The sequence below is a fragment of the Halichondria panicea genome, chromosome 7, assembly GCF_963675165.1.
Source record: "Halichondria panicea chromosome 7, odHalPani1.1, whole genome shotgun sequence".
Taxonomy (NCBI): Eukaryota; Metazoa; Porifera; class Demospongiae; order Suberitida; family Halichondriidae; genus Halichondria; species Halichondria panicea.
Genome location: NC_087383.1, coordinates 2,164,287 through 2,190,103, shown reverse-complemented (window position 1 = coordinate 2,190,103; position 25,817 = coordinate 2,164,287). Strand labels below are relative to the sequence as shown.

Genomic DNA, 25,817 nt, shown 5'->3' with positions numbered 1-25,817 from the left:
TATGTACACGCACTGCTTATGGTCCCACTATGTACATGCACTGTTTGATGTCCTTTGCAGTACTTCGTACTAACAGTTTCTTCAGCCTTCACACTGCTTTCCATACATTCAGTGAACGGTTAGTAGCTACATGTATATCATATCTGCTGGTATATGCAAGCTAGTCCCCGCCCATTCTCCATTTCAGATCCTCACCATAATTTGTATGTGAGTTTCCATATATACCACCAAGAGTAGATCGTGAGAGCATTTACTATAATATTAATACCACCTTATAGCGGGTAATTTTTGAGGGTCTCGCAGATTAGCCATTTTTGTAACCCTCAAAAAGTACCCATTTAACATACAAGTGCTAGAAGCCATCATTGCTTAGGACCACATGTTGTTTGCATAGCAACATTGTATGGTATTTTGTTGTTTTGCGGTAATGCAGTGAGCAAACAGCTGTACCACTACCACATGGTGGTTGTATTACCTGTGTGTGTGTGTGTACATGATCGACCACCATGCAATTTGAGTTTGCATGCAGCAAAAATGCAAAAATATTCATCATGATAATGTGTGTAGCTTTATGTTATGTAGCTTTGCACCTCCACCGAGGCATCAGCACCCGCGGTGCTTTCATTAATACATGTACCTGCAATTATATAACTACTGTACCACTACCACGATGTTGTGATGGTTGTATCTGTATACCTGTGTGTGTACATGACCACCATGCAATCTATTACCCAGTCTGCTGTGCAAGAGAGACTTGTGATGGAGGAAGAGCTCAAGAAGGCACTGGATCGCTGTGAGGAGTTGGAGCAGAGCAGTGTGCCGATGGGATAGATATTCGAGTGCTACAAACAACAGGTGATAAAAGTGGTACAGTATACCTGTACAGATTATGGCCTACATTATGCACTGCATCTATGTACATTAAATTAGTACTGGACTAGATATTATTTGTTGGTAAAAAACGCCAAATCAGCAGAAAATTATATTAACTTTCCATGGTTACAGTAGACTCTCGCTATTCCGGCTCTCTGAAGTACGGCCACCTCGATATACCGGCCATTTGGTTTGGCACGGAATGCTACCTCTATGTTTACTGCACAAAACTCACCCTGAAGTACGGCCACTCGCTATTCCGTTTACCGGCCAGTGCTGGCTGTCCCAAATAACGTTTTCAATGTAATTTTATATGTGTATTACGGCCGGATATGATGTTTTGGGTGTGGTTTAGTAAATAAAATTGGATTACACTTAAATAGAGAGCAGAATGATTATTATCTTTCATTATCCTCAAGAAAAGAACTGCAAATCAGTGATTAGATTCGAGGTAAGGTCGTTTTTAAGCCGCGGCATTATCTAAAGTACGGCCACCTCGCTATTCCGGCCAAGCTGCATGGTCCCAAGGGTGGCCGGATTAACGAGAGTCTACTGTATATCTGTTGGTTTCGTGTTTTTCCTGTTCCTTTGCACAGTTTGAGGCTGAGAGTGCTGCCCTGTCAGTAATGAACCCGTACACTCGGACACCTTCAAGAAGTTTAGGTATAAGAAATGTGATAACCAAAACTGAATTTGTAGTCAAATAGTTGAAAGTGTGTATGTACGAATGATGGTCATGTGATTATGCCATGTGTGTTTCTACTAAAGTATCGTATAATCTAAATTGCACATTAGCTATTTTCGTTGCCATGCAGAGGGTATGAATATACATACACTCATTGTACCCCCCACAGAGGGTTCTTCCTGCAAGCATCGACAGTGGACCCCCCGGACAGATAGCTGGGTATCGACGCATACTCTGACGTGACCAAGCCAATCATCCATACATCAGTGTCCATGGAGATATGCTCCACCCACTCTGTGAGTCTCCGTATACTTGAGTGAGAGTAGCCGTTATACTAGCATACTTCTATTAAACAACATGATCATCATCACATGTGCCATTAATTGCTCTGGTACGTACTTTGTCCACTGTTTGACTGAAGCTCAGACTATACTACTAATCTAGACTTTAACAATTCCTCCAGTGTGAGGCTATTAACTTATTTGTATGCCCCAATCTTCATGCAGGGGCGTAGCAAGCAACTTTAAAGTGGTCAGGCCAACTTACAATTAAAGGTCAACTGTTTTTCTACTATTGGAACTTTTGCATACAGTGGTGAATTTTTTACCTCAGAAAAGGTCATCACTTTTCCTCACCAAAACAGCATGCGCATTATCACTTACAATATTTACGACCATTACCTACCCAGCTACAAAAAGTGGTTAGGCCAAAACCTGACCAGCCTGACAGCTTGCTACGGCCTTGATCTTATGTGCAACGTTATGCTATAATTATGTGAACGTTATTCTTACTCGCCCAGGTTCAGGTTCGGACATGTTGTGTTTGAGATCACGTCAGGCAGATAGAGAAGGTGGAGCTGGTCCTCCAGGTGAGGGTGTGTGTGCAGGTAGAATTAATTTGGTAGGTACGTAAAGTGTTCAAGAAGTTTACTGCCTTGTGTCAGGTATAGTGTTGGTATGCTTGTACGGTGTATGTAAGTACATGTATTCATTTGTCTTACAAATACATGCATTCTTTGTCTTATACTAGTTGAAGTGTTTCACTGCCCTCTCTTCTCCCCACACAGGACCTCCTTCAGCTGCAATACGAGGGCCTGGCAATCATGAAGATGTTTGGAAGGACCAAAGTGAATGTACATGTTAATCTGCTCATCTTCCTCATGAACAATAATCGACAGAGCGTTAAATTGGATTTTCCATTAGCAAATTGCATGTATTCATTGACTATTCACAGCAGTGCATGAATTATTTATATCATCTGCATGTACTATTGACACGTTATTAACGACCTAATGTTCCAACATAATATACTATATATTATAGTACTTTGCTACTTTTCTCAAATTGTCATTTATTATAATGTGATATAATTACCACTAATGCACAGTTCTTTAATCTTGTTGATCAGTCCAGTTGATAGCTCCTCGATACTCTGATCAGTCAGTTTACAAGTCCAATCTTCTCAGAGTCTTATTGGCTGCAAGTCCAGCAGCAATGTGACGACAGTTAGTCAATGTGTTACCAGACAAATTAAGACATTCAAGGGAATTGTTTGTATTCAGAAGTTGATAGAGGGCAGCTCCATTGACAGCTCCAGCTTTTCAAGATAATCATCAGTGTTATCGAAACATGCTGCTAACTCGGGTAGATCTGGTTCTTGTATTGCTGTATTGAGCTGCTCATCAGTCAGTTTCATTTCTGTCTTCAGATAGTCAATTGTGAGCTCTGAAATAGATAGCAAGCACACAAGGTTAGCAATCACCAATGAGGGTTTTATGCTTTAGCAATCATTGGGTTTATCCTTTATAGGAAACATGACAGTCTTTATACCTTGGTTCTGCTCTTTAGTGGCCATTCCAGCAAATAAATCTGTGCCTTGCAGCTAGCTCTCTCAGAAATATAATGGAATTTAATCAGAAGGATTAAATGTGGTTAACAGGTGACGTACAGATACCAATTGCAACCAACACGGTAGATCTACTGGCATGCGCAAGGAACACGTGGTCAGGCAGTCAGTGAAAGAACAAGAAAACTTCTCTTCTGGGTCTATCCTCAAGATTTCCCTTGCTGATCTATCCTGTAATTCTCTATACGAAGATGACCACTACCTCCTCGAGCACATCCTCAACTGGAACCGCCAATCAGTTCCACCAACCCGACGACAACTCCGACAACTCTCAACACCATGATTGCCAATTCTGTCCAGGCAGCCCTCGGCACGGTGTTACCACCGCAATGGACCAGCGGATTCAGGCAGCAGTCCAACAACACCGTCCCACAGCCGGCCCCTCATCAGTCTCACCATCAGTCCCACCCTCGATCCCAACCATCTCTGCTTCCGGTTCGGGTACGTCCCACCTCAGGCCCTGTTGTCGCACCGGAACGGCAGGTATGTCAAGTACCTCACTAGCACATGTTCCCCTCGTATCCAATAGTGCCCCCCCCGTACTCAAAACCCGCATGAGCCTCCCCACATTACCGACCATACCAAGCATTATTCCGTTACTTTGACCAGAAGTCTCATATACGGTCAATGTAGGCCAGAATGCCATCCCCATTCCCAACAAACTATCTAAAAAATCGGAAAAAGGGGAATTTATCGAACTAGCTGAGTTCTTACCCGACTCGTTCGGGGGTACCTTAAACGATACGGGTGAGAAACCCAGAAGAAAACGCAGGGTTGCCAACATATTACATAAAAACCTCTGCTCTACGTTTTACAAATAAATGCTAGGTCTGCAATCAATCAAGACACAGACTAACTATGGCGACGTGCTTCTGCTGCCCCAAACCTCGCTACAAACGGCTGGTTGATGGGCTCTTCCCAGAGGACCCTCAAACACCCACACCTGTGTCTGCTAATATAGACAAGCTGCTCTTTTTTGCTCAAACCTCCCCTGACCATCTGGACAATATTGGAGAGTACCTCGCTCTGAGACTGCGTCGGAGCCTGCAAAGAGAGAGAAACGGGTTAGACGACTATTTCAGAAACGTACCTGTACAGTATATAATGTCGACATGTCATGTATAGCTAGGGAAATTTATCGACCATCCCCGTACCTCCGGAACAGAAAATGATGTATCTTATGTGGCTGGGAACTTTAAATGTTATATCTATGATACAACCAATGGCTTTCTCACAAACGTGGTACAAAATACCATTTTCATGCCTCTCCCTCCCCCCAGGCATGTGAGTGTGGCTCTGCAAGTGACGGAGAAGCTGCTGTCAGCCTGTGACTCACGAAAGCTCCAGTTGATTGTGGATAGCTACCTGGATATACTGCATAATATGCTGGAAACTAGCAACACAGAACTGGCCACCAATTCGGTGAGTAGGGGGGAGTGTGATGTGTGTGGGTGTGGGAGTGGGTGTGTGAGTAGAGTGGGTGGGTGGGTGAGTGCAGAGAGTGAACGTGTATCTTCACGATTAGATTGCATGTACATATACTTTTCATTTTGTTAATAGTGTATTGTGTATACAACACATTGACGACCTTTCCTCCACACACACAGTTTGTGAAGTTTGCCGAGCGAGAGGAAGGGAACACCCCCTACCACAGACAGTACGACTTCCTCATCCACCGCTTTGCCTCTCTTAGCCTCACCAAGAATGTCGACGACGCCGACAAATATCACGAGTATGAGCACATTCACTGTTTTGAAATGAAATGAGTTTGAGTGGCCACAGTTCGAATTGTTAGGTGTCATATTTTAACTGTACCGCGCTTAGGGTGCTCTGCCACATCATTACTTGTGATCACATTGCTTATATCACCAACTCCACCCCTCCCCACTACACCTCACACAGGACGCAGATGGCTGGGTTGCAACGGCAGAGGGGAGTGATAAAGAAGATTGGTAGGCAAGACAACCTCCAGATGAACATTTGGGACCTTGATCACATGAACAAGATAGTGCCGCCCTTCCTCTTCAATATGCACAGTCACAGTGTCGCCCAGTCAAGGTATACTATAATTGTGTAATAACATTAATAGTATCTACAAGTTGCTGCTCCTGGAGCACTGGCTAATACACAATCATACATACTGTAGCTTCAATGAGCGACGTACACGCACCATTACCCATTGGTGGCCTTAGGCAATGTGTATGAGTATATGCAGTGTGTGCCCATAGTAACCCCCCTCCCACTCTGACAGAGAGTCTGGTGAGATCCAGCCTGTTGTGGAGGAGTGGGACAGTCTGGGAGGGTACTCTCAGGATAGTCTCACTGAGCTCATCACTTTTGCCGGACTCTCTCACATCGACAGTGTCCTCAAGCCAATACTGCAGTAAGTCAGTCAATGCCTCGTGTGCATAGGTGCTATTTGTAGGCAAGGTGGTTTCCCTAATGTATATGTATACAGTGTACATGCGTAGGTATTACAACACTGTACTTGTAGGCAAGGTGGTTTCCCTAACTTAAATCGAACTGCATGTTCAGCAGGAGTGCATTAGGATTCTTATTGAACTCCTGATGTTAGTAAATTAAGTGCTCTGACCTATTGTGCAATGTTGTCTCAGCAGGTCTAGTACCATGACAACCATTGTCTCATTTCCTGTGTATATATATAGTAACACTCCATTGCTTCCCTTGTAGACACTTTGACCTAAACAAACTATGGATATCGGACAAGGAATTCACAGCTGGTGTGTACATCATCGTCGTGGAAGCCATGCAGGTACACGTATATACTGGTGGCCAACTTGGAAACGGTTCTCACCATAGTGTATTATTATTAGTGCATCATGCCAAGGGCGTATACAGAGAAGAGGGCATGCAACTCTCGCCCTATTCTCAGATCATCCGACTTTGTATTGAGCTATTTTTAGAACTGCCCACAAAAACGCCCACGCGTAACCTTTGACCGCACAAGGTAAATCAAAGTATTTTTTATATCTGTACTAGCTAGCTAGCTTGATTGCAGCATAGTAAAACTAGTTCTCAGCAGCAGTATGGCTCGTACTAGCAGTGTCAAAGGCAAAGAGGCAAACCATCCAACAGTTGCAACTCCAAGAAGATGAAACCTAGGTACAATAAACCTGTCTTCCTGAGTCTCTGGTACTTCTTAACAATGCGCCCAGCACTTAACTTCCTGCTCGAAGGGGTTGTATTGGACCTGGCTGGACTAGGACTGGTCATGACACTTCTCTAAAATAATACTGCACTGTTCATGTTATGTTAGCTAGCTAGCTAGCTAGCAAAGACAGCTCTGATGTACACGCCCATAATTATAACTCCGTAAACAGCACCGCCCACTTGTTCACGTCCGTATACTGAATTCTATTTTTAGCATATCCGGTCTCTGATACGAAGTCGGATGAGTACGTAGGATACATAGTGAGTTGCATGCCCTCTTCTCTGTATACGCCCTTGATCATGCTTGATACTTATGGTCGTGTACGGTCGACTGTAAATTCTGACTTGACTGTCCACAACGTAACATTGATAGCTTTCAGGTCCAACATACTCCGTCACTTTCTGAACAAGATTGTTTATTCAAGCATTTCAATTGTTCCCTCCAGTGTCTACTTACAGTGTAGACATTACCCCCCAGTGTACATTATCTTATCCCTCCACAGCCCTCTAGTGTACATTATCCACTGTACACGTACCCCCATAGAGACAGGATCGGTACAAGGCCGTCCAGTCGCTGGTGGACCACCTGGATGCCTATTATGCTTTTGAGCACTGCCCCAAATTCAGCCTATTATGCTTGTGGAAAGAACCTATTATGCCCTACATTCAGTATTTCGTAACCAAAAATTATATCTTGATATAATTATACGTAGCCCCCCACAGCCTCCCAGTGTACATTATCCACTTACATGTGCCCCCACAGCCCCCAGTGTACATTATCCACTTACATGTGCCCCCACAGCCCCCAGTGTACATTATCCACTTACATGTACCCCCCACAGCCTCCCAGTGTACATTATCCACTTACATGTACCCCCACAGCCCCCAGTGTACATTATCCACTTACATGTGCCCCCACAGCCTCCCAGTGTACATTATCCACTTACATTTGAGCAGTAATTGGTCGCCAGAGTTGAGAGAGCTGAGATCTCACTAGGGAAAAGTAAAATTGTTTCTTATATAGTTTTGATCGAGTTGGTAGAGGAAATCATATTTTCAGAAGGCCCTAACACCTTGTAGGCTTTAGCTGATATGAAGTTGTAGTAAGCCTCCCATTTCAGACACAAACAGTCCAATTAAGATCTTCTTATCAGAGAGTACCTGCATTTCATGTGACTCATCAATAGCAACTGAATGCCATGGCCTACCATTGATGCTCACAACAAAAGCCCCTTGCTGGTACATTGCTAAGAAGGTGGTGGGCATTTCAAGCAAATCAGCAATATGGGCGTGAGATTATTCTCTGATACGTTTGATGGTCAAACGCTGTGAAAATAGATGCCATTTTCTTTATGCATGATCCAGCCAGTGTGTATGTGGAGGGTTGGGCAGGTTGTCTAGAGGAGCAGCAGTTCATTTGTAGATTCGTTAAAATGTTGTACACCAAGTGGTGTGTGGTGTTTTATTGGTGAGCATTTTTAGTTAGTTATGTGGTACGAATAAAATAGTGCATGTATTTCGTGCTTGTGCACAGTTCAATTCCAGTGCCTTAAAATTCTCATTCTCCTCACAGCAACTGTCCGCAGACAGAGGATCATGTGTCCGAGTCTTCTCTCACGTGACACTGCGTCCCACCAGCCCTGGTCTGAGGCCCCTCTCCCACAACCTCCTCTCTCACTTTAGCCCCACTCAAATCCTCAACCAAGTCCGTATCTTTCAAGATCATGTGACGAGTCCTTCAAAGGTTCATGAAGTTCCTGAATGAGCAGGAGGTGAGAGGAGGAATGCTTGGTCAAACTTCATATTTTACTTTAATAACCCTTTACCTGTCAATGTGCAATGTTGTTTGAGAGTAGATTTTACCAAATGCATATTTTGTTTTTATACCTTGGCAGTGAGAAGAAGTCCAGTCCTCTAGACAGTATCAGAGGGCCTCCCTCGTTCCTATACCACCCACAGAGGTGAGAGATACACATGTGCAGTGGTTAGAATATTCACTGGCCTTTAATCAAAATCGATCTACTATTTGCTAACTACAGTCCAACTTTAAGCTGGCCTTTATTTCAAAGTGGGAGAATACCGTTAAATTTCATTGCCAGATTCAGTAGTTGAGTGTACATGCATGTCACTATTGTATGTCGAGTATTCTCCACCTGGCAGCAACTTATTGATGTTCCCCTGTCAGGTTGAGGAGAAGAGTGAGACCATTCAATGTCTAGAGGATGACCTGCTGAGGGAGTTGGAGGAGATACTGCCCGAGAGGTCTCAAATCATGGACCCGGGTGTCATGGCTGAGCTGGTGAGAGAATTGGAACTGGCCAACAGCAAGGGCAGATGTGAGTTTAGCATGTACATGTTTGCACTCGGTAAATACTGTATAATTAATACATGTACAGTAGACTCTCGTTAATCCGGCCACCCTTGGGACAGTGCAACTTGGCCAGAAGAGCGCGGTAGTTTGCATTTCAGAAAATAGCCGCGGCTTAAAATCAACCTACCTCGAATATTAATGACTAATTTTGCGGTTTTGTCTCGAGGATAACAAATAAAGATAATGAATCATATTTCCTCTCTATTACAATGTAATCCCACTGCTGTGTTTGCTCACAAAACGGTTTACCTTTTTTATAACTTTCATTGTAGTGTTCATGAGCATCCCGCTTCCTACCTCTCATTGTACACCCCAACCACTCCCCCCACACACAGTTTTTTCTGCTAAACCACACCCAAAATGTATACGTATAAAATTACTAGTTTGGGGCAGCAGGTATACAGAATAGCGAGTTGGCCACATTTCAGGCCGTACTTCAGAGAGTCGGAATAGCGAGAGTCTACTGTACCTTTATTATAACTACTGTACCACTACCACGATGTTGTGATGGTTGTATCTGTATACCTGTGTGTGTGTACATGACCACCATGCAATCTATTACCCAGTCTGCTGTGCAAGAGAGACTTGTGATGGAGGAAGAGCTCAAGAAGGCACTAGATCGCTGTAAGGAGTTGGAGCAGAGCAGTGGACGGGGTGGACATATTCGAGTGCTACAAAGTAACGTGAGAAGGAAGAGTACTTGAAACAGGTGATACAGTGGTACAGTATACCGTACCGTACGTATAGCGTCCTGGGTAGAGTTTCCGTGGGCAAGCTAAACCTTGACGAATATTTATCACTCACAAAAACGTAGGCATGGTTGACCGGAACGCATGCAATGCAGTGAAGCAAAGGGAATTTTTACACACAAAATCACTGCTGCACCACGCCTACGTTTTTGTCTCGGATTTTTTATCCCACGAAAATGACCTGCTATACAGATTAAGGCTTAGGCAAAATACACAATACATGATGCCGATTGTGTCTAGAGACTATTGTCCTTTTTTTTTCCCCATATAAAAGTTGCATTTCGGGTACTGTATCAGTTAATATTGATGCCACCTTATAGTGGGTAATTTTTGAGGGTCTCGCAGATTAGCCATTTTTGTAACTCTCAAAAAGTACCTACAAGTGCTAGAAGCCATCATTGCTTAGGACCACATGTTGTTTGCATAGCAACATTGTATGGTATTTTGTTGTTTTGTGGTAATGCAGTGAGCAAACAGCTGTACCACTACCACATGGTGGTTGTATTACCTGTGTGTGTGTGTGTACATGATCGACCACCATGCAATTTGAGTTTGCATGCAGCAAAAATGCAAAAATATTCATCATGATAATGTGTGTAGCTTTATGTTATGTAGCTTTGCACCTCCAACGAGGCATCAGCACCCGCGGTGCTTTCATTAATACATGTACCTGCAATTATATAACTACTGTACCACTACCACGATGTTGTGATGGTTGTATCTGTATACCTGTGTGTGTGTACATGACCACCATGCAATTTATTACCCAGTCTGCTGTGCAAGAGAGACTTGTGATGGAGGAAGAGCTCAAGAAGGCACTGGATCGCTGTGAGGAGTTGGATCAGAGCAGTGTGCCGATGGGGTAGATATTTGAGTGCTACAAACAACAGGTGATAAAAGTGGTACAGTATACCTGTACAGATTATGGCCTACATTATGCACTGCATCTATGTACATTAAATTAGTACTGGACTAGATATTATTTGTTGGTGAAAAACGCCAAATCAGCATCGTTAACTTTCCATGATTATTGTCTGGTTATATCTGTTGGTTTAAGAGTTTATCGTGTTTTTCCTGTTCCTTTGCACAGTTTGAGGCTGAGAGTGCTGCCCTGTCAGTAATGAACCCGTACACTCGGACACCTTCAAGAAGTTTAGGTATAAGAAATGTGATAACCAAAACTGAATTTGTAGTTGAAAGTGTGTATGTACGAATGATGGTCATGTGATGATGCCATGTGTGTTCTACTAAAGTATCGTATGATCTAAATTGCACATTAGCTATTTTCGTTGCCATGCAGAGGGTATGAATATACATACACTCATTGTACCCCCCACAGAGAGTTCTTGCGAGCATCGACAGTGGACCCCCCGGACAGAAGGCTGGGTATGGACAAGTACTCTGACGTGACCAAGCCAATCATCCATACATCAGCGTCCATGGAGATATGCTCCACCCACTCTGTGAGTCTCCGTATACTTGAGTAGCCGTTATACTAGCATACTTCTATTAAACAACATGATAATCATCACATGTGCCATTAATTGCTCTGGTACGTACTTTGTCCACTGTTTGACTGAAGCTCAGACTCTACTACTAATCTAGACTTTAACAATTCCTCCAGTGTGAGGCTATTAACTTATTTTTATGCCCCAATGTTCATGCAGGGGCGTAGCAAGCAACTTTAAAGTGGTCAGGCCAACTTGATTAAAGGTCAGCTGCTTTTCTACTATTGGAACTTTTGCATACAGTGGTGAATTTTTTACTTAAGAAAAAGGTCATCACTTTTCCTCACCAAAACAGCATGCGCATTATCACTTACAATATTTACGACCATTACCTACCCAGCTGCTAAAGTGGTTAGGCCAAAACCTGACCAGCCTGACCGCTTGCTACGACCTTGATCTTATGTGCAACGTTATGCTATAATTATGTGAACATTATTTCTTACTCGCCCAGGTTCAGGATTGTGTTTGAGATCACGTCAAGCAGATAGAGAAGGTGGAGCTGGTCCTCCAGGTGAGGGTGTGTGTACAGGTAGATGGTAGGTACGTAAAGTGTTCAAGAAGTTTACAGCCTTGTGTCAGGTATAGTGTTGGTATGCTTGTACTGTGTATGTAAGTACATGTATTCATTTGTCTTACAAATACATGCATTCTTTGTCTTACGCCAGTTGAAGTGTTTCACTGCTCTCTCTTCTCCCCACACAGGACCTCCTTCAGCTGCAATACGAGGGCCTGGCAATCATGAAGATGTTTGGGAGGGCCAAAGTGAACGTTAATCTGCTTATCTTCCTCATTAACAAAATCGACAGAGCGTTAAATTGGATTCCCATTAGCAAATTGTGTTCATTGACAGTTTTATACGTACAGTGCATGTGCTCTCTGTGACACACTGTAGGGAGAATTGAATTTAAACCATCATTATTACTGTGCTATATTGACCAATTCCAACTGATTTGTTTTTTAGTTATGTAATGTGCTGACATCCTTCTAGTCTTCTGTGCACTGAAGCAAATAATTGTTCTAGAATAAAATTAATGATTAGCCTCGGATCCCGGCCCAGGCCACACTTCTCTTGAAAGCCTGTGAAGGAGGCTAGCTAGGTGGAGATTATAGCATTATTACAATAGTGTATTCAGTTACATACATACAGCTAGTGCATGACATGCTCTCCGTGTCAGTAGGAAGCATTGAATTCACTCTTCACCATCTGTACATGTGCTATAATTATATTGACCAATGATAGAGATTAGATGCATAAATAACAACGTCGACCTTTGTTTTACGTGTAATAATTATGTCTGTACGCTACTTTTTTCTTTTCTCGAAGCAATATTGGATAATATTATTGTAGAATAAAATATAATAGTTGTCAAAAGTACATGCAATGGTCGAGATTAAATGCATACACATTAATCTCAGGTAGTCCATTTCTCTTCCTTTCTTTGTTAGCGTCCCTGAATACTGTCTCGATACAGGATCTTAGGTGTCTGGGTATGTACAATCGTGTCAGTTCGGAGCAGTGGGTGGTTAGATGTCTGGCAAGCGTCTTCATTCCATCTTCTGTTATTCGGCCGTATCAATGCAGGGAAGTATGTCAGCAATTGTAATGGCTTCTCTAACGAGGGGATCTCTTAGTTTCACGAGGATTGCAATATCGAGCTCTTGGAACAGTTTCCCCTTTGCCCACTCCTGACAGATGTGTAGAGCAAGGGTGCTCTTGCCAGAGCCGGGAGCTCCTTCAATCAACACAAAGTTTCGTCTATCTCTAATCTCAGAGAAAATGTTTATCAAGTCAACCGGAGTTTTTTGAAGTAAAATATCGTCAATTTTTGCTGTGATTGATGGTCTAAAAAATTCATCGTCAATTCTGCCTCTCTGTATTTTCTCCTTCTGAATCATGGCCAGTTTGAAAATTGTTTTTGTTGAGACGGGAGGCCATTGTGTGACTGATGTGGAGTCTGGTTCTCTGTAGCGACTTTGTAGGTAGTCCCTGTACGAGGACAGCTTGTGGTTCAGCAGGACCCTCTCTCGGGAGGGAGGACACGAGGTGGTGGAGTCTGGGGAAACAAAACAATAGGTGAGTTCCATTGGGTTTATTCTTTATAGGAAACATGACACTCTTTATACCTTGGTTCTGCTCTTTAGTAGCCATTCCAGTAAATATATAAATGTGTGCCTTGCAGCATAGATTGAAGAGTTAGCTCTCTATCTCAGACTCTGAAATATATTGTTTTGTTTTTGCAAAAAAAGTGGGTGTATCTCAGATGCCAAATACTGATATACACCCACTTTTCTTTGCATTTACCACACCCACCAATTAGACTGTGCATGTTGTGCATGGGGTTATGATTTTTTGAAACCTGGCTGATTGCTAAAGTATTACAGCATTCTCCTAATGGAAAGAGGGTGAGTCAATTTATTAGCCATAGATTATTGTCTGGTTCATCAATTGGTTTGTAAGGTCGTGGATCATGTTTTCTGTTTTTTAATTTGCACAGTTTAAGGCTGAGAATGCTGCCCTAGGCCCTGTCAGTAATGAACCCGACGTATTCAAGTAAGAAATGTGATTACCGTAAATACCTTTAATTAAAGCGACACTTTTTAAGCCAGAGGTCGCTTCTTTTGGAGGTTGAACATTATGTTGAAGACCTGGTATCGCATCTGATTATGGATAGCTCTACTCAGTCTATACTTGCCTCGATTTCTAGAACGTGTTTTCTAAAAACGATGCTAGGGTGTGGCTATATTTACATCATTTAGGACGCGACATTAAAACACAATATAGCTGTCGTAGAAGTCAGAAAATTACCTAAGCTCTAGAGTGTCACATATTTGGAGGGTCACCTTAATTAGAGGTCTTACAGTACCAGAACTGCAGAGTTGAGTTTTGGCACTCTCCAATTGCCGTGTATTAAGTGCACCTCTGGAGAATTAGCTTTGGTCCAATAATTATAGGAAACAGAAGTTGCATTTCCTGCCATAATTATGTATCTCCAAAGCGGTCAAAGTTCACAATGGCTGCTGCTAGGCAGCACAGCTTTTGTTGCACTTTTATGACTAATAAATCAATAGGGCTTTAAATTAGTGCAAGCTAGGCTAACTCATAAGTTGGTTGGGTTGTCTGAGGAGCCGATTTCCCTCCCCAAGATATTTACTAGTCTCATTGAGATCGGGGAGAGTAAGTCACTATCACTTGTGCACCTTTGTGAACCTGTCTGTCTAATGTGATCACCCTGTAGCCAGGTTAATGGCCCAGTCTCCATAGGGTTGGCTTCATGCAACCTGTGTTAGCATGTCACCTCTTTATTACAGCCACTGTTGGTCTGCCTTAGTGTGACCTCTCAGACTTAGCCTTGTGTGTACATGTACATGCATGCTGCCTGTGCACCTGATGTGCTGGTAATGTGTATAATCTCTTCTGCTCAGAGAACCGGACATTTGGATCTACCGAGCACAACTCCAGATCACACACAATATTCAAACTGACCATTGAAAGCAGGGTTAGAGATGAGGAACTCAGTGATGGCACTACTATCAGGGTGTCCTCTCTGGTGAGTGGGTGGGGCAAGTGTGTGCCTACAGCTGTGAACATACACTAGGTCGACTATTTTGCTTTAATTTGATCTACACGTACAGACTATGTATGTGTAAATGTACATATAAGTTATTGTTATTATAATGATTTTACCTCCTTCTCTGTGTTCAGAGCCTGGTTGACCTGGCTGGGTCTGAGCGTGTAAGTGCAACAGGTGCCACGGGTGAGCAGTCTTGGGACAAGCTGATACAGTAGCCAATCAAGTAAAACTTCCCGTTGCTTTTTTGATGAAGATCATATCAAATTAAGTTATCAGAGTGAACCGTGTGAGTTACTATAGTTACATTGTACAGTATGCACTGCATGGAAATGTGCAGTCCTTATATTAATCCCATGCTGAATGTACTGCTTTGTATAATTATACTCTCTCCTTCATAAAATGGTGTCGGTACATGTACGTACGTCATGTCATTACAGTTGCTTAAGTTTCTTACCAGTTTTGAGAGGCCGCTAATAGCAAGAGTCCATAATAAAAGAGAGGGAGTATCCAATGTAGCATTACCTTGCGTCAAATGTATTCGGAAAGTAACGTAACTTCCTGCTTTTTAACCAAACAATCCGAGTACCCGAAGCCGCTACTTACCTCGAGGCAGAAACATTTTATGCCACAAGTTGTTCAGAAAGGGTGTAATGTTACACTCCGAATACATCTGATGCAAGGTAACGATATACGCTCGATACTCTCTCTCTTTTATTATGGACTGAATTTTGTATGTATGAAGATGTTTAGATTAATGGATCACGATTGGTTGTTATGGTAAGGTAGTCTACTTTGCATGACTGAACACCCTTGTATTAGCTATAATTACAAGCACTGCAATATAGGACAACCAACCTGCATGTCTGTTTCTGAAGTACTACTCTTTCAGTGTTTACATTGGAGCGTTTTTCCCATACCTCGATTTACAAGCTGACCATTGAAAGCAGGGTTAGAGATGAGGAACACAGTGATGGCACTATCAGGGTGTCCTCTCTGGTGAGTGGGTTGGGCAAGTGTGTGCCTACAGCTGTGAATAAATTCTTGACTGATTGACGTCTGCATTGCTCCCAGGGTACATGCATCTATTTTAATATACAGGTTGGTTGTTCTGTTGAAGCTTTATGACCACTTTGAGCAGCTATAATTATAAGCACTGCAATAATTATGTCCCTGGTAATCTGATCTTTCAGTGTCTAATGATGTATATTGAAGCTATTTTGTCTTCTGTCACTTGCAGTTGCACCTCGAGGGGAAGCTCAGAGTTCTGGAGAATTGGACCAACAGCTGTGATAAGTCAGCGCTACCAAAGGTGAGCTCAATCACTTAAGAATAAATGTCTCTGAGCAGTATTGCTCGCCAGAGTTGAGAGAGCTGAGATCTCACTATAGGGAAAAGTAAAATTGTTTCCTTTATAGTTTTGATCTAGTTGGTAGAAGAAAATTATTTTCAGAATACCTAACACCTTATAGGCTTTGATAGTGAGCCTCCATTTCTAATTAAGATCTGATTGCACAAAATGTTCTTATCAGAGAGTACCTGCATTTCATCAATAGCAACTGAATGCCATGGCCTACCATTGATGCTCACAACAAAAGCCCCTTGCTGGTACATTGCTAAGATGGTGGTGGGCATTTCAAGCAAATCAGCAATAATTATGGGCGTGAGATTATTCTCTCTGATACGTTTGATGGTCAAACGCTGTGAAAATAGATGCCATTTTCTTTATGCCTGATCCAGCCAGTGTGTATGTGGAGGGTTGGGCAGGTTGTCTAGAGGAACTGAAGTTCATTTGTATACTTTTAGATTCGTTAAAATGTTGTACACCAAGTGGTGTGTGGTGTTTTATTGGTGAGCATTTTTAGTTAGTTATGTAGCACGAATAAAATAGTACATGTATTTCGTGCTTGTGCACAGTTCAATTCCAGTGCCTTACAATTCTCATTCTCCTCACAGCAGCTGTCCAGACGGAGGACCATGTGTCCGAGTCTTCTCTCACGTGACACTACGTCCCACCAGCCCTGGTCTGAGGCCCCTCCCCCCACAACCTCCTCTCTCACTTTAGCCCCACTCAAATCCTCAACCAAGTCCGTATCTTTCAAGATCATGTGACGAGTCCTTCAAAGGTTCATGAAGCTCCTGAAGGTGAGAGGAGGAATGTTTGGTCAAACTTCATATCTTACTTTAATAACCCTTTACCTGTACATGTGCGATGTTGTTTGAGAGTAGATTTTACCAAATGCATATTTTGTTTTTATACCTTGGCAGTGAGAAGAAGTCCAGTCCTCTAGACAGTATCAGAGGGCCTCCCTCGTTCCTATACCACCTACAGAGGTGAGAGATACACATGTGCAGTGGTTAGAATGTTCACTGGCCTTTAATCAAAATCGATCTACTATTTGCTAACTACAGTCCAACTTTAAGCTGACCTTTATTTCAAAATGGGAGAATACCGTTAAATTTCATTGCCAGATTTTCAGTAGTTGACTGTACATGCACGTCACTATTGTATGTCGAGTATTCTCCACCTGGCAGCAACTTATTGATGTTCCCCTGTCAGGTTGAGGAAAAGAGTGAGACCATTCAATGTCTAGAGGATGACCTGCTGAGGGAGCTGGAGGAGAAGCTGCTCAATAGGTCTCAAATCATGGACCCGGGTGTCATGGCTGAGCTGGTGAGAGAATTAGAACTGGCCAACAGCAAGGCAGATGTGAGTTTAGCATGTACATGTATACACTCGGTGAATACTGTATAATTAATACATGTACAGTAGACTCTCGTTAATCCGGCCACCCTTGGGACAGTGCAACTTGGCCAGAAGAACGCGGTAGTTTGCATTTCAGAAAATAGCCGCGGCTTAAAATCAACCTACCTCGAATATTAATGACTAATTTTGCGGTTTTGTCTCGAGGATAATAAATAAAGATAATGAATCATTTCCTCTCTATTACAATGTAATCCCACAGCTGTGTTTGCTCACAAAACGGTTTACCTTTTTTATAACTTTCATTGTAGTGTTCATGAGCATCCCGCTTCCTACCTCTCATTGTACACCCCAACCACTCCCCCCACACACAGTTGTTCTGCTAAACCACACCCAAAATGTATACGTGTACTAGTTTGGGGCAGCAGGTATACAGAATAGCGAGTTGGCCACATTTCAGGTCGTACTTCAGAGAGTCGGAATAGCGAGAGTCTACTGTACCTTTATTATAACTACTGTACCACTACCACGATGTTGTGATGGTTGTATCTGTATACCTGTGTGTGTGTACATGACCACCATGCAATCTATTACCCAGTCTGCTGTTCAAGAGAGACTTGTGATGGAGGAAGAGCTCAAGAAGGCACTGGATCGCTGTAAGTAGTTGAAGCAGAGCAGTGTGCCTGCAGTGGACGGGGTGGACATATTCGAGTGCTACAAAGTAACGGGAGAAGGAAGAGTACTTGAAACAGGTGATAAAGTGGTACAGTATACCGTACCGTACGTATAGCGTCCTGGGTATAGTTTCCGTGGGCAAGCTAAACCTTGACGAATATTTATCACTCACGAAAACGTAGGCATGGTTGACCGGAACGCGTGCAATGCAGTGAAGCAAAGGGAATTTTACACACGAAATCACTGCTGCACCACGCCTACGATTTTGTCTCGGATTTTTTATCCCACAAAAATGACCTGCTATACAGTATGTACTGATTATGGCTTAGGCAAAATACACAATGGAGTCTGTTTCGTGAGTAATCATTCCCTAGAAGTGAGTGTCTACTGTATGTATGAGACTGTGTACAGTGTAGTAAGAAGTTTCACTCTTATAAATGAATATACCGATAATACGTGCCTAAAATTTATGCCTGTGGGCTTACATTACAAGCATACTAGTATTAACAACATGTCCAATTAACAACGCCATCACGCTATAGTATAAGTGTACATAAGAAATACATGCATGTACCATGATTGTGACCTTTCTCCAAGAAGTAACTCATACAAAGTGCCCACCCAAAAGGTCCACCTATAGCAGTACGCATTAACATGCTCCTTTAAAATGGTTTCAGTATATTGCTGCAAGTTTCTAAGCCATGCAATTTTGAGAGGCCGCTAGTAGCAAGTAGACTGATCACGTGCATATAAGAGTGCCAGATACCGGGTTCTTTGCACCCTCGATAATATATGTACACGTGTAGTTGTCTGCACTCGCTCCCTATATACCCGGGTACATGTACATGTATTAAATTAACAATAACTTTATGGCTGACTTTGACAGAGCACCCTCGAATAGCTATAATTGTAAGCACTGCAATATGTCCTAGGACTACCAACATGTATGTCTGTTTCTGAATTAGTATCTGGTCATCTGCTTATTCAGTGTCTACTAATTAATGTATATTGGAGCTCTTTTCTCAACCTCACAACTTAAAGTCTTAATTAGATATTCTGTCACGTACCTCTAGGGGAAGCTCAGAATTCTGGAGAATTAGACAAACAGCTGTGATAAGTCAGCGCTACCAAAGGTGAGCTCACTCACTTTAAGAGTACAATTAATGGTTGCACACCAAGTGGTGTGTTTGTGAGGTCAATTAGTTATGTGGTACAAAAGAGTACGTTTCAAATCCAGTGATTTACAATTCTCATTCTCCTCACAGCAGCTGTCCAGACGGAGGACCATGTGTCCGAGTCTGCTCTCACGTGACACTGCGTCCCACCAGCCCTGGTCTGAGGCTCCTCCCCCCACAACCTCCTCTCTCACTTTAGCCCCACTCAAATCTTCGACCATGTCCGTATTTGTTGCTCTAAGATCATGTGACAAGTCCTAAGTACACCAGGTTTATGAAGTTCCTGCATGATCAGGAGGTGAGAGGGAATGTTTAGCTGTTGCTTTATTTAGCTTTTGTGTACATGTATGTGTTTAGTTTCCTGTCATAAACACTGTTTGTACATGTACGTGTTCTATGCAAAAGTGCTTAGTGACTCTGTCGCCTTTGTAAAACTTAATTATTGTAGTCTGTGAGTAGACTAATAGTGGCTGTATTATAGACTATGATGTGCCTGACCACAATAGACTGCATGGTTTCACTGCATTACTAGTGTTTAAGCTTCCATATACTTCCCCTTTATTATGCCGCCCCATGTTGACTACCTCCCTGGTCAAGTATTTGAGGGCGGTGGCTGACACCTGTCACGCATCAGTGCTGGAGACGACGTTCCCAGGGCAACTGTTTGCCTCCCTCGTTCAATTGCTCCTCATACGAGAGCCCAGCACACAGCTGGATGTGGCCTTACTCTGGCATCGTCTCGTAGATCACCATGCCAACAAAGACAAGATTCCTCTCAACACGTGCGTGGATGTGTGTGTGTGCACCTTGCTATGTTCTGTGTGCATTTGAGGCGTACTAGATTTTATTTGTCAGTTACACAGGTCCATATGAGCTTTTGTCTTAGCTTTCACTATGTGTACAATCATGTGCAGTGCTTACAGCTACATGTACATGTACGTGTATTTATACCCTCCCCTAACCAAAAGTGTACCTAAAAACCAGTAAATCATGAATTATAGCCACTGTGAACATATGTAAAGGGATGGTCAGGATACCTAAACCATTGAACAATTATGTGATGAAGTCTAGAACCTTAGCTGTACAAGATTACTGTTTTATTACTCTAACCGATCTATCGATATAATTATATAGGACAACGCAGTTTAATTAAACTTTCGTATTAAGCTTTGTTGTTTAGCCCTTACAACGAGTATTGTCGGTGGAGGACAACTTCTCTATCTGCTCTCTATACGAGATAGTTGATGGGCCCGAATATTGATGCTGCTCTATAATAGCACAACAAGAACTCATTTGCATTATTATAGTCTAGCAAACTAAATTGTGCGTAAAAACGACTATAATGAGAAGTTCATTAGGAAGAGTATGCAACTCCCACTAACCGTAGTAAGCATTCTGTCTAACCTACATCACAACCACATAGCTGTTGTATAAACTGTTAAAATTAATCTGCGATGAATGGATGAATAAACATGAATGGATGAATAACCGTTAGTGATGATTAGATTAGTTAGATAGCTTTGAGTAGCTAGTTTTAGATAGCTAGTGCAACTGAATAATTGCACACTGTTCTATTAAACTTATCTAGCTCGCATGCAGCTGCATGCGCTTGTTTTTTTTTGGGAGAGGGGGAGAGGGGGGTGGAACAACCTTACTTTGTTCATGCTATGAATGGATGAATAAAAACGTTAGTGATAATTACCACTAATTGCTTTTTCTTATCAGCATTGTTATTGTTATTGTTGTATCTCAAGTGGCTGTGGTTACATGCAATAGTGAGTTTGCCTCCTGTGTACAGTCTATTGGAGTAGCGTACTCTTCCTCTTGGTCCTATCTGTGTTATATGACTCTTTCTGTAGCTACAATTCTTTGCTTTTGGCACATTATGCACTCGGCATTTGTCATGGATCACAGCAAAGGCTTTTCTTATTTCGCCCCATAATAATTATAAGCAATGCTGTGAATAACCCCACCTCCTGTCAACAGACTAGTGAATGCTATCAGTGGAGGGGGGGTGGACAACCTTACTTTGTTCATGCTCTGAATGGATGAATAAACGTTATTGATGTCTTATTTCGCCCCATAATATCATTGCAATGCTGTGAATAACCCCACCTCCTGTCAACAGACTAGTGAATGCTATCAGTGGAGGGGGGGGGTGGAACAACCTTACTTTGTTCATGCTCTGAATGGATGAATAAACGTTATTGATGTCTTATTTCGCCCCATAATATCATTGCAATGCTATGAATAACCCCACCTCCTGTCAACAGACTAGTGAATGCTATCAGTGGAGGGGGGGGGTGGAACAACCTTACTTTGTTCATGCTCTGAATGGATGAATAAACGTTAGTGATGTCTTATTTCGCCCCATAATAACATTGCAATGCTGTGAATAACCCCACCTCCTGTCAACAGACTAGTGAATGCTATCAGTGGAGGGGGGGATATAGATGTACTATTTGCTAGGTATTACTTTTTTGCTAGTGAGCTGCATTTCAGAGCATTTAGCAATTGATCATGTATATACTGTATGATCTATGCTCTGAATAGCCGATCTGATGGTGTACTGTGTGATTACACGTACGCTACTATCTCTTTATAATAGTTATTGCAACAACCCTGATAGCAGATGCCTATTTAATACCTAACCTACAGTCCAACTTTAAGCTGACCTTTATATCAAAGTGGGAGAATACCGTTAAATTTCATTGCCAGATTTTCAGTAGTTGACTGTACATGCACGTCACTATTGTATGTCGAGTATTCTCCACCTGGCAGCAACTTATTGATGTTCCCTTGTCAGGTTGAGGAGAAGAGTGAGACCATTCAATGTCTAGAGGATAACCTGCTGAGGGAGTTGGAGGAGAAGCTGCTCGAGAGGTCTCAAATCATGGACCCAGGTGTCATGGCTGAGCTGGTGAGAGAATTGGAACTGGCCAACAGCAAGGCAGATGTGAGTTTAGCATGTACATGTATACACTCGGTGAATACTGTATAATTAATACATGTACAGTAGACTCTCGTTAATCCGGCCACCCTTGGGACAGTGCAACTTGGCCAGAAGAGCGCGGTAGTTTGCATTTCAGAAAATAGCCGCGGCTTAAAATCAACCTACCTCGAATATTAATGACTGATTTTGCGGTTTTGTCTCGAGGATAATAAATGAATCATTTCCTCTCTATTACAATGTAATCCCACAGCTGTGTTTGCTCACAAAACGGTTTACCTTTTTATAACTTTCATTGTAGTGTTCATGAGCATCCCGCTTCCTACCTCTCATTGTACACCCCAACCACTCCCCCCACACACAGTTTTTCTGCTAAACCACACCCAAAATGTATAATTATGTATAAAATTACTAGTTTGGGGCAGCAGGTATACAGAATAGCGAGTTGGCCACATTTCAGGCCGTACTTCAGAGAGTCGGAATAGCGAGAGTCTACTGTACCTTTATTATAACTACTGTACCACTACCACGATGTTGTGATGGTTGTATCTGTATACCTGTGTGTGTAGTTGACCACCATGCAATCTATTACCCAGTCTGCTGTTCAAGAGAGACTTGTGATGGAGGAAGAGCTCAAGAAGGCACTAGATCGCTGTAAGGAGTTGGAGCAGAGCAGTGGACGGGGTGGACATAATTATTCGAGTGCTACAAAGTAACGTGAGAAGGAAGAGTATACTTGAAACAGGTGATACAGTGGTACAGTATACCGTACCGTACGTATAGCGTCCTGGGTAGAGTTTCCGTGGGCAAGCTAAACCTTGACGAATATTTATCACTCACGAAAACGTAGGCATGGTTGACCGGAACGCATGCAATGCAGTGAAGCAAAGGGAATTTTTACACACAAAATCACTGCTGCACCACGCCTACGTTTTTGTCTCGGATTTTTTATCCCACGAAAATGACCTGCTATACAGATTAAGGCTTAGGAAAAATACACAATACATGATGCCGATTGTGTCTAGAGACTATTGTCCTTTTTTTTTCCCCATATAAAAGTTGCATTTCTGGTACTGTATCAGTTAATATTGATGCCACCTTATAGTGGGTAATTTTTGAGGGTCTCGCAGATTAGCCATTTTTGTAACTCTCAAAAAGTACCTACAAGTGCTAGAAGCCATCATTGCTTAGGACCACATGTTGTTTGCATAGCAACATTGTATGGTATTTTGTTGTTTTGTGGTAATGCAGTGAGCAAACAGCTGTACCACTACCACATGGTGGTTGTATTACCTGTGTGTGTGTGTGTACATGATCGACCACCATGCAATTCGAGTTTGCATGCAGCAAAAATGCAAAAATATTCATCATGATAATGTGTGTAGCTTTATGTTATGTAGCTTTGCACCTTCACCGAGGCATCAGCACCCGCGGTGCTTTCATTAATACATGTACCTGCAATTATATAACTACTGTACCACTACCACGATGTTGTGATGGTTGTATCTGTATACCTGTGTGTGTACATGACCACCATGCAATCTATTACCCAGTCTGCTGTGCAAGAGAGACTTGTGATGAAGGAAGAGCTCAAGAAGGCACTGGATCGCTGTGAGGAGTTGGAGCAGAGCAGTGTGCCGATGGGGTAGATATTTGAGTGCTACGAACAACAGGTGATAAAAGTGGTACAGTATACCTGTACAGATTATGGCCTACATTATGCACTGCATCTATGTACATTAAACTAGTACTGGACTAGATAATTATTTGTTGGTAAAAAACGCCAAATCAGCAGAAAATTATTAACTTTCCATGATTATTGTCTGGTTATATCTGTTGGTTTAAGAGTTTATCGTGTTTTTCCTGTTCCTTTGCACAGTTTGAGGCTGAGAGTGCTGCCCTGTCAGTAATGAACCCGTACACTCTGACGCCTTCAAGAAGTTTAGGTATAAGAAATGTGATAACCAAAACTGAATTTGTAGTCAAATAGTTGAAAGTGTGTATGTACGAATGATGGTCATGTGATGATGCCATGTGTGTTTCTACCTTCTACTAAAGTATCGTATGATCTAAATTGCACATTAGCTATTTTTGTTGCCATGCAGAGGGTATGAATATACATACACTCATTGTACCCCCCACAGAGAGTTCTTGCGAGCATCGACAGTGGACCCCCTGGACAGAAGGCTGGGTAGCGACAAGTACTCTGACGTGACCAAGCCAATCATCCATACATCAGCGTTCATGGAGATATGCTCCACCCACTCTGTGAGTCTCCGTATACTTGAGTAGCCGTTATACTAGCATACTTCTATTAAACAACATGATAATCATCACATGTGCCATTAATTGCTCTGGTACGTACTTTGTCCACTGTTTCACTGAAGCTCAGACTCTACTACTAATCTAGACTTTAACAATTCCTCCAGTGTGAGGCTATTAACTTATTTTTATGCCCCAATCTTCATGCAGGGGCGTAGCAAGCAACTTTAAAGTGGTCAGGCCAACTTGATTAAAGGTCAGCTGCTTTTCTACTATTGGAACTTTTGCATACAGTGGTGAATTTTTTACCTAAGAAAGAGGTCATCACTTTTCCTCACCAAAACAGCATGCGCATTATCACTTACAATATTTACGACCATTACCTACCCAGCTGCTAAAGTGGTTAGGCCAAAACCTGACCAGCCTGACCGCTTGCTACGACCTTGATCTTATGTGCAACGTTATGCTATAATTATGTGAACATTATTTCTTACTCGCCCAGGTTCAGGTTCGAAAGTATTGTGTTTGAGATCACGTCAAGCAGATAGAGAAGGTGGAGCTGGGTCCTCCAGGTGAGGGTGTGTGTACAGGTAGAATTAATTTGGTAGGTACGTAAAGTGTTTAAGAAGTTTACTGCCTTGTGTCAGGTATAGTGTTGGTATGCTTGTACGGTGTATGTAAGTACATGTATTCATTTGTCTTGCAAATACATGCATTCTTTGTCTTACACCAGTTGAAGTGTTTCACTGCCCTCTCTTCTCCCCACACAGGACCTCCTTCAGCTGCAATACGAGGGCCTGGCAATCATGAAGATGTTTGAAAGGGCCAAAGTGAACATTAATCTGCTCATCTTCCTCATAAACAAAAATCGACAGAGCGTTAAATTGGATTTCCACTACATTCATTGACAGTTTTATACGTACAGTGCATGTGTTCTCTGTGACACTGTAGGGAGCATTGAATTTAAACCATCATTATTACTGTGCTATATTGACCAATTCCAACTGATTTGTTTGTAGGTAATTGTTATGTAATGTGCCGACATACTTCTAGTCTTCTGTACACTAACTGTTTTGTAAATTGTCCTAGTAATATAATTATTGTCAAAAGTAAATCATGTCGAGATTAGCCTCGATCCCGGCCCAGGCCGCACTTCTCTTGAAAGCCTGTGAAGGAGGCTAGCTAGGTGGAGATTATAGCATTATTACAATAGTGTATTC

At 42.3% G+C, this 25,817-nt stretch overlaps 1 protein-coding gene and 2 long non-coding RNA genes across 7 annotated transcripts in view; 2 read left to right on the top strand and 1 right to left on the bottom strand.

The window, feature by feature from the left end:
- Positions 1 to 25,817, top strand: part of LOC135339200 (uncharacterized) — a 130,126-nt gene that overhangs the window by 26,698 nt on the left and 77,611 nt on the right. The window lies entirely within an intron of this gene.
- On the top strand, positions 863 to 25,655 carry LOC135339214 (uncharacterized). 2 transcript variants are annotated; one of them, XR_010395916.1, is made up of 4 exons: positions 863 to 1,536; positions 1,728 to 1,854; positions 2,358 to 2,426; positions 25,368 to 25,655. It is a non-coding gene; the product is annotated as an uncharacterized LOC135339214 (long non-coding RNA). The 2 variants fall into 2 exon arrangements; XR_010395915.1 differs by lacking the exon at positions 25,368 to 25,655 and adding an exon at positions 2,625 to 2,901.
- On the bottom strand, positions 12,532 to 13,486 carry LOC135339173 (uncharacterized). Its single transcript, XM_064535320.1, has 2 exons — positions 13,387 to 13,486; positions 12,532 to 13,316 (listed from the first exon to the last, which is right to left on the bottom strand). The coding sequence occupies exons 1-2, from the start codon at positions 13,409 to 13,411 to the stop codon at positions 12,823 to 12,825; spliced, it is 519 nt and encodes a 172-aa protein (XP_064391390.1). The 5' UTR covers positions 13,412 to 13,486; the 3' UTR covers positions 12,532 to 12,822.

What these genes read in the sequence shown, in the direction of transcription:
- LOC135339173 (XM_064535320.1), bottom strand. Translation starts at nt 13,411, where the DNA reads ATGGCTACTAAAGAGCAGAACCAAG. An exon ending in TACTAAAGAGCAGAACCAAG is followed by an intron (nt 13,317 to 13,386) that starts GTATAAAGAGTG and finishes TTGTTTCCCCAG; the next exon opens with ACTCCACCACCTCGTGTCCT.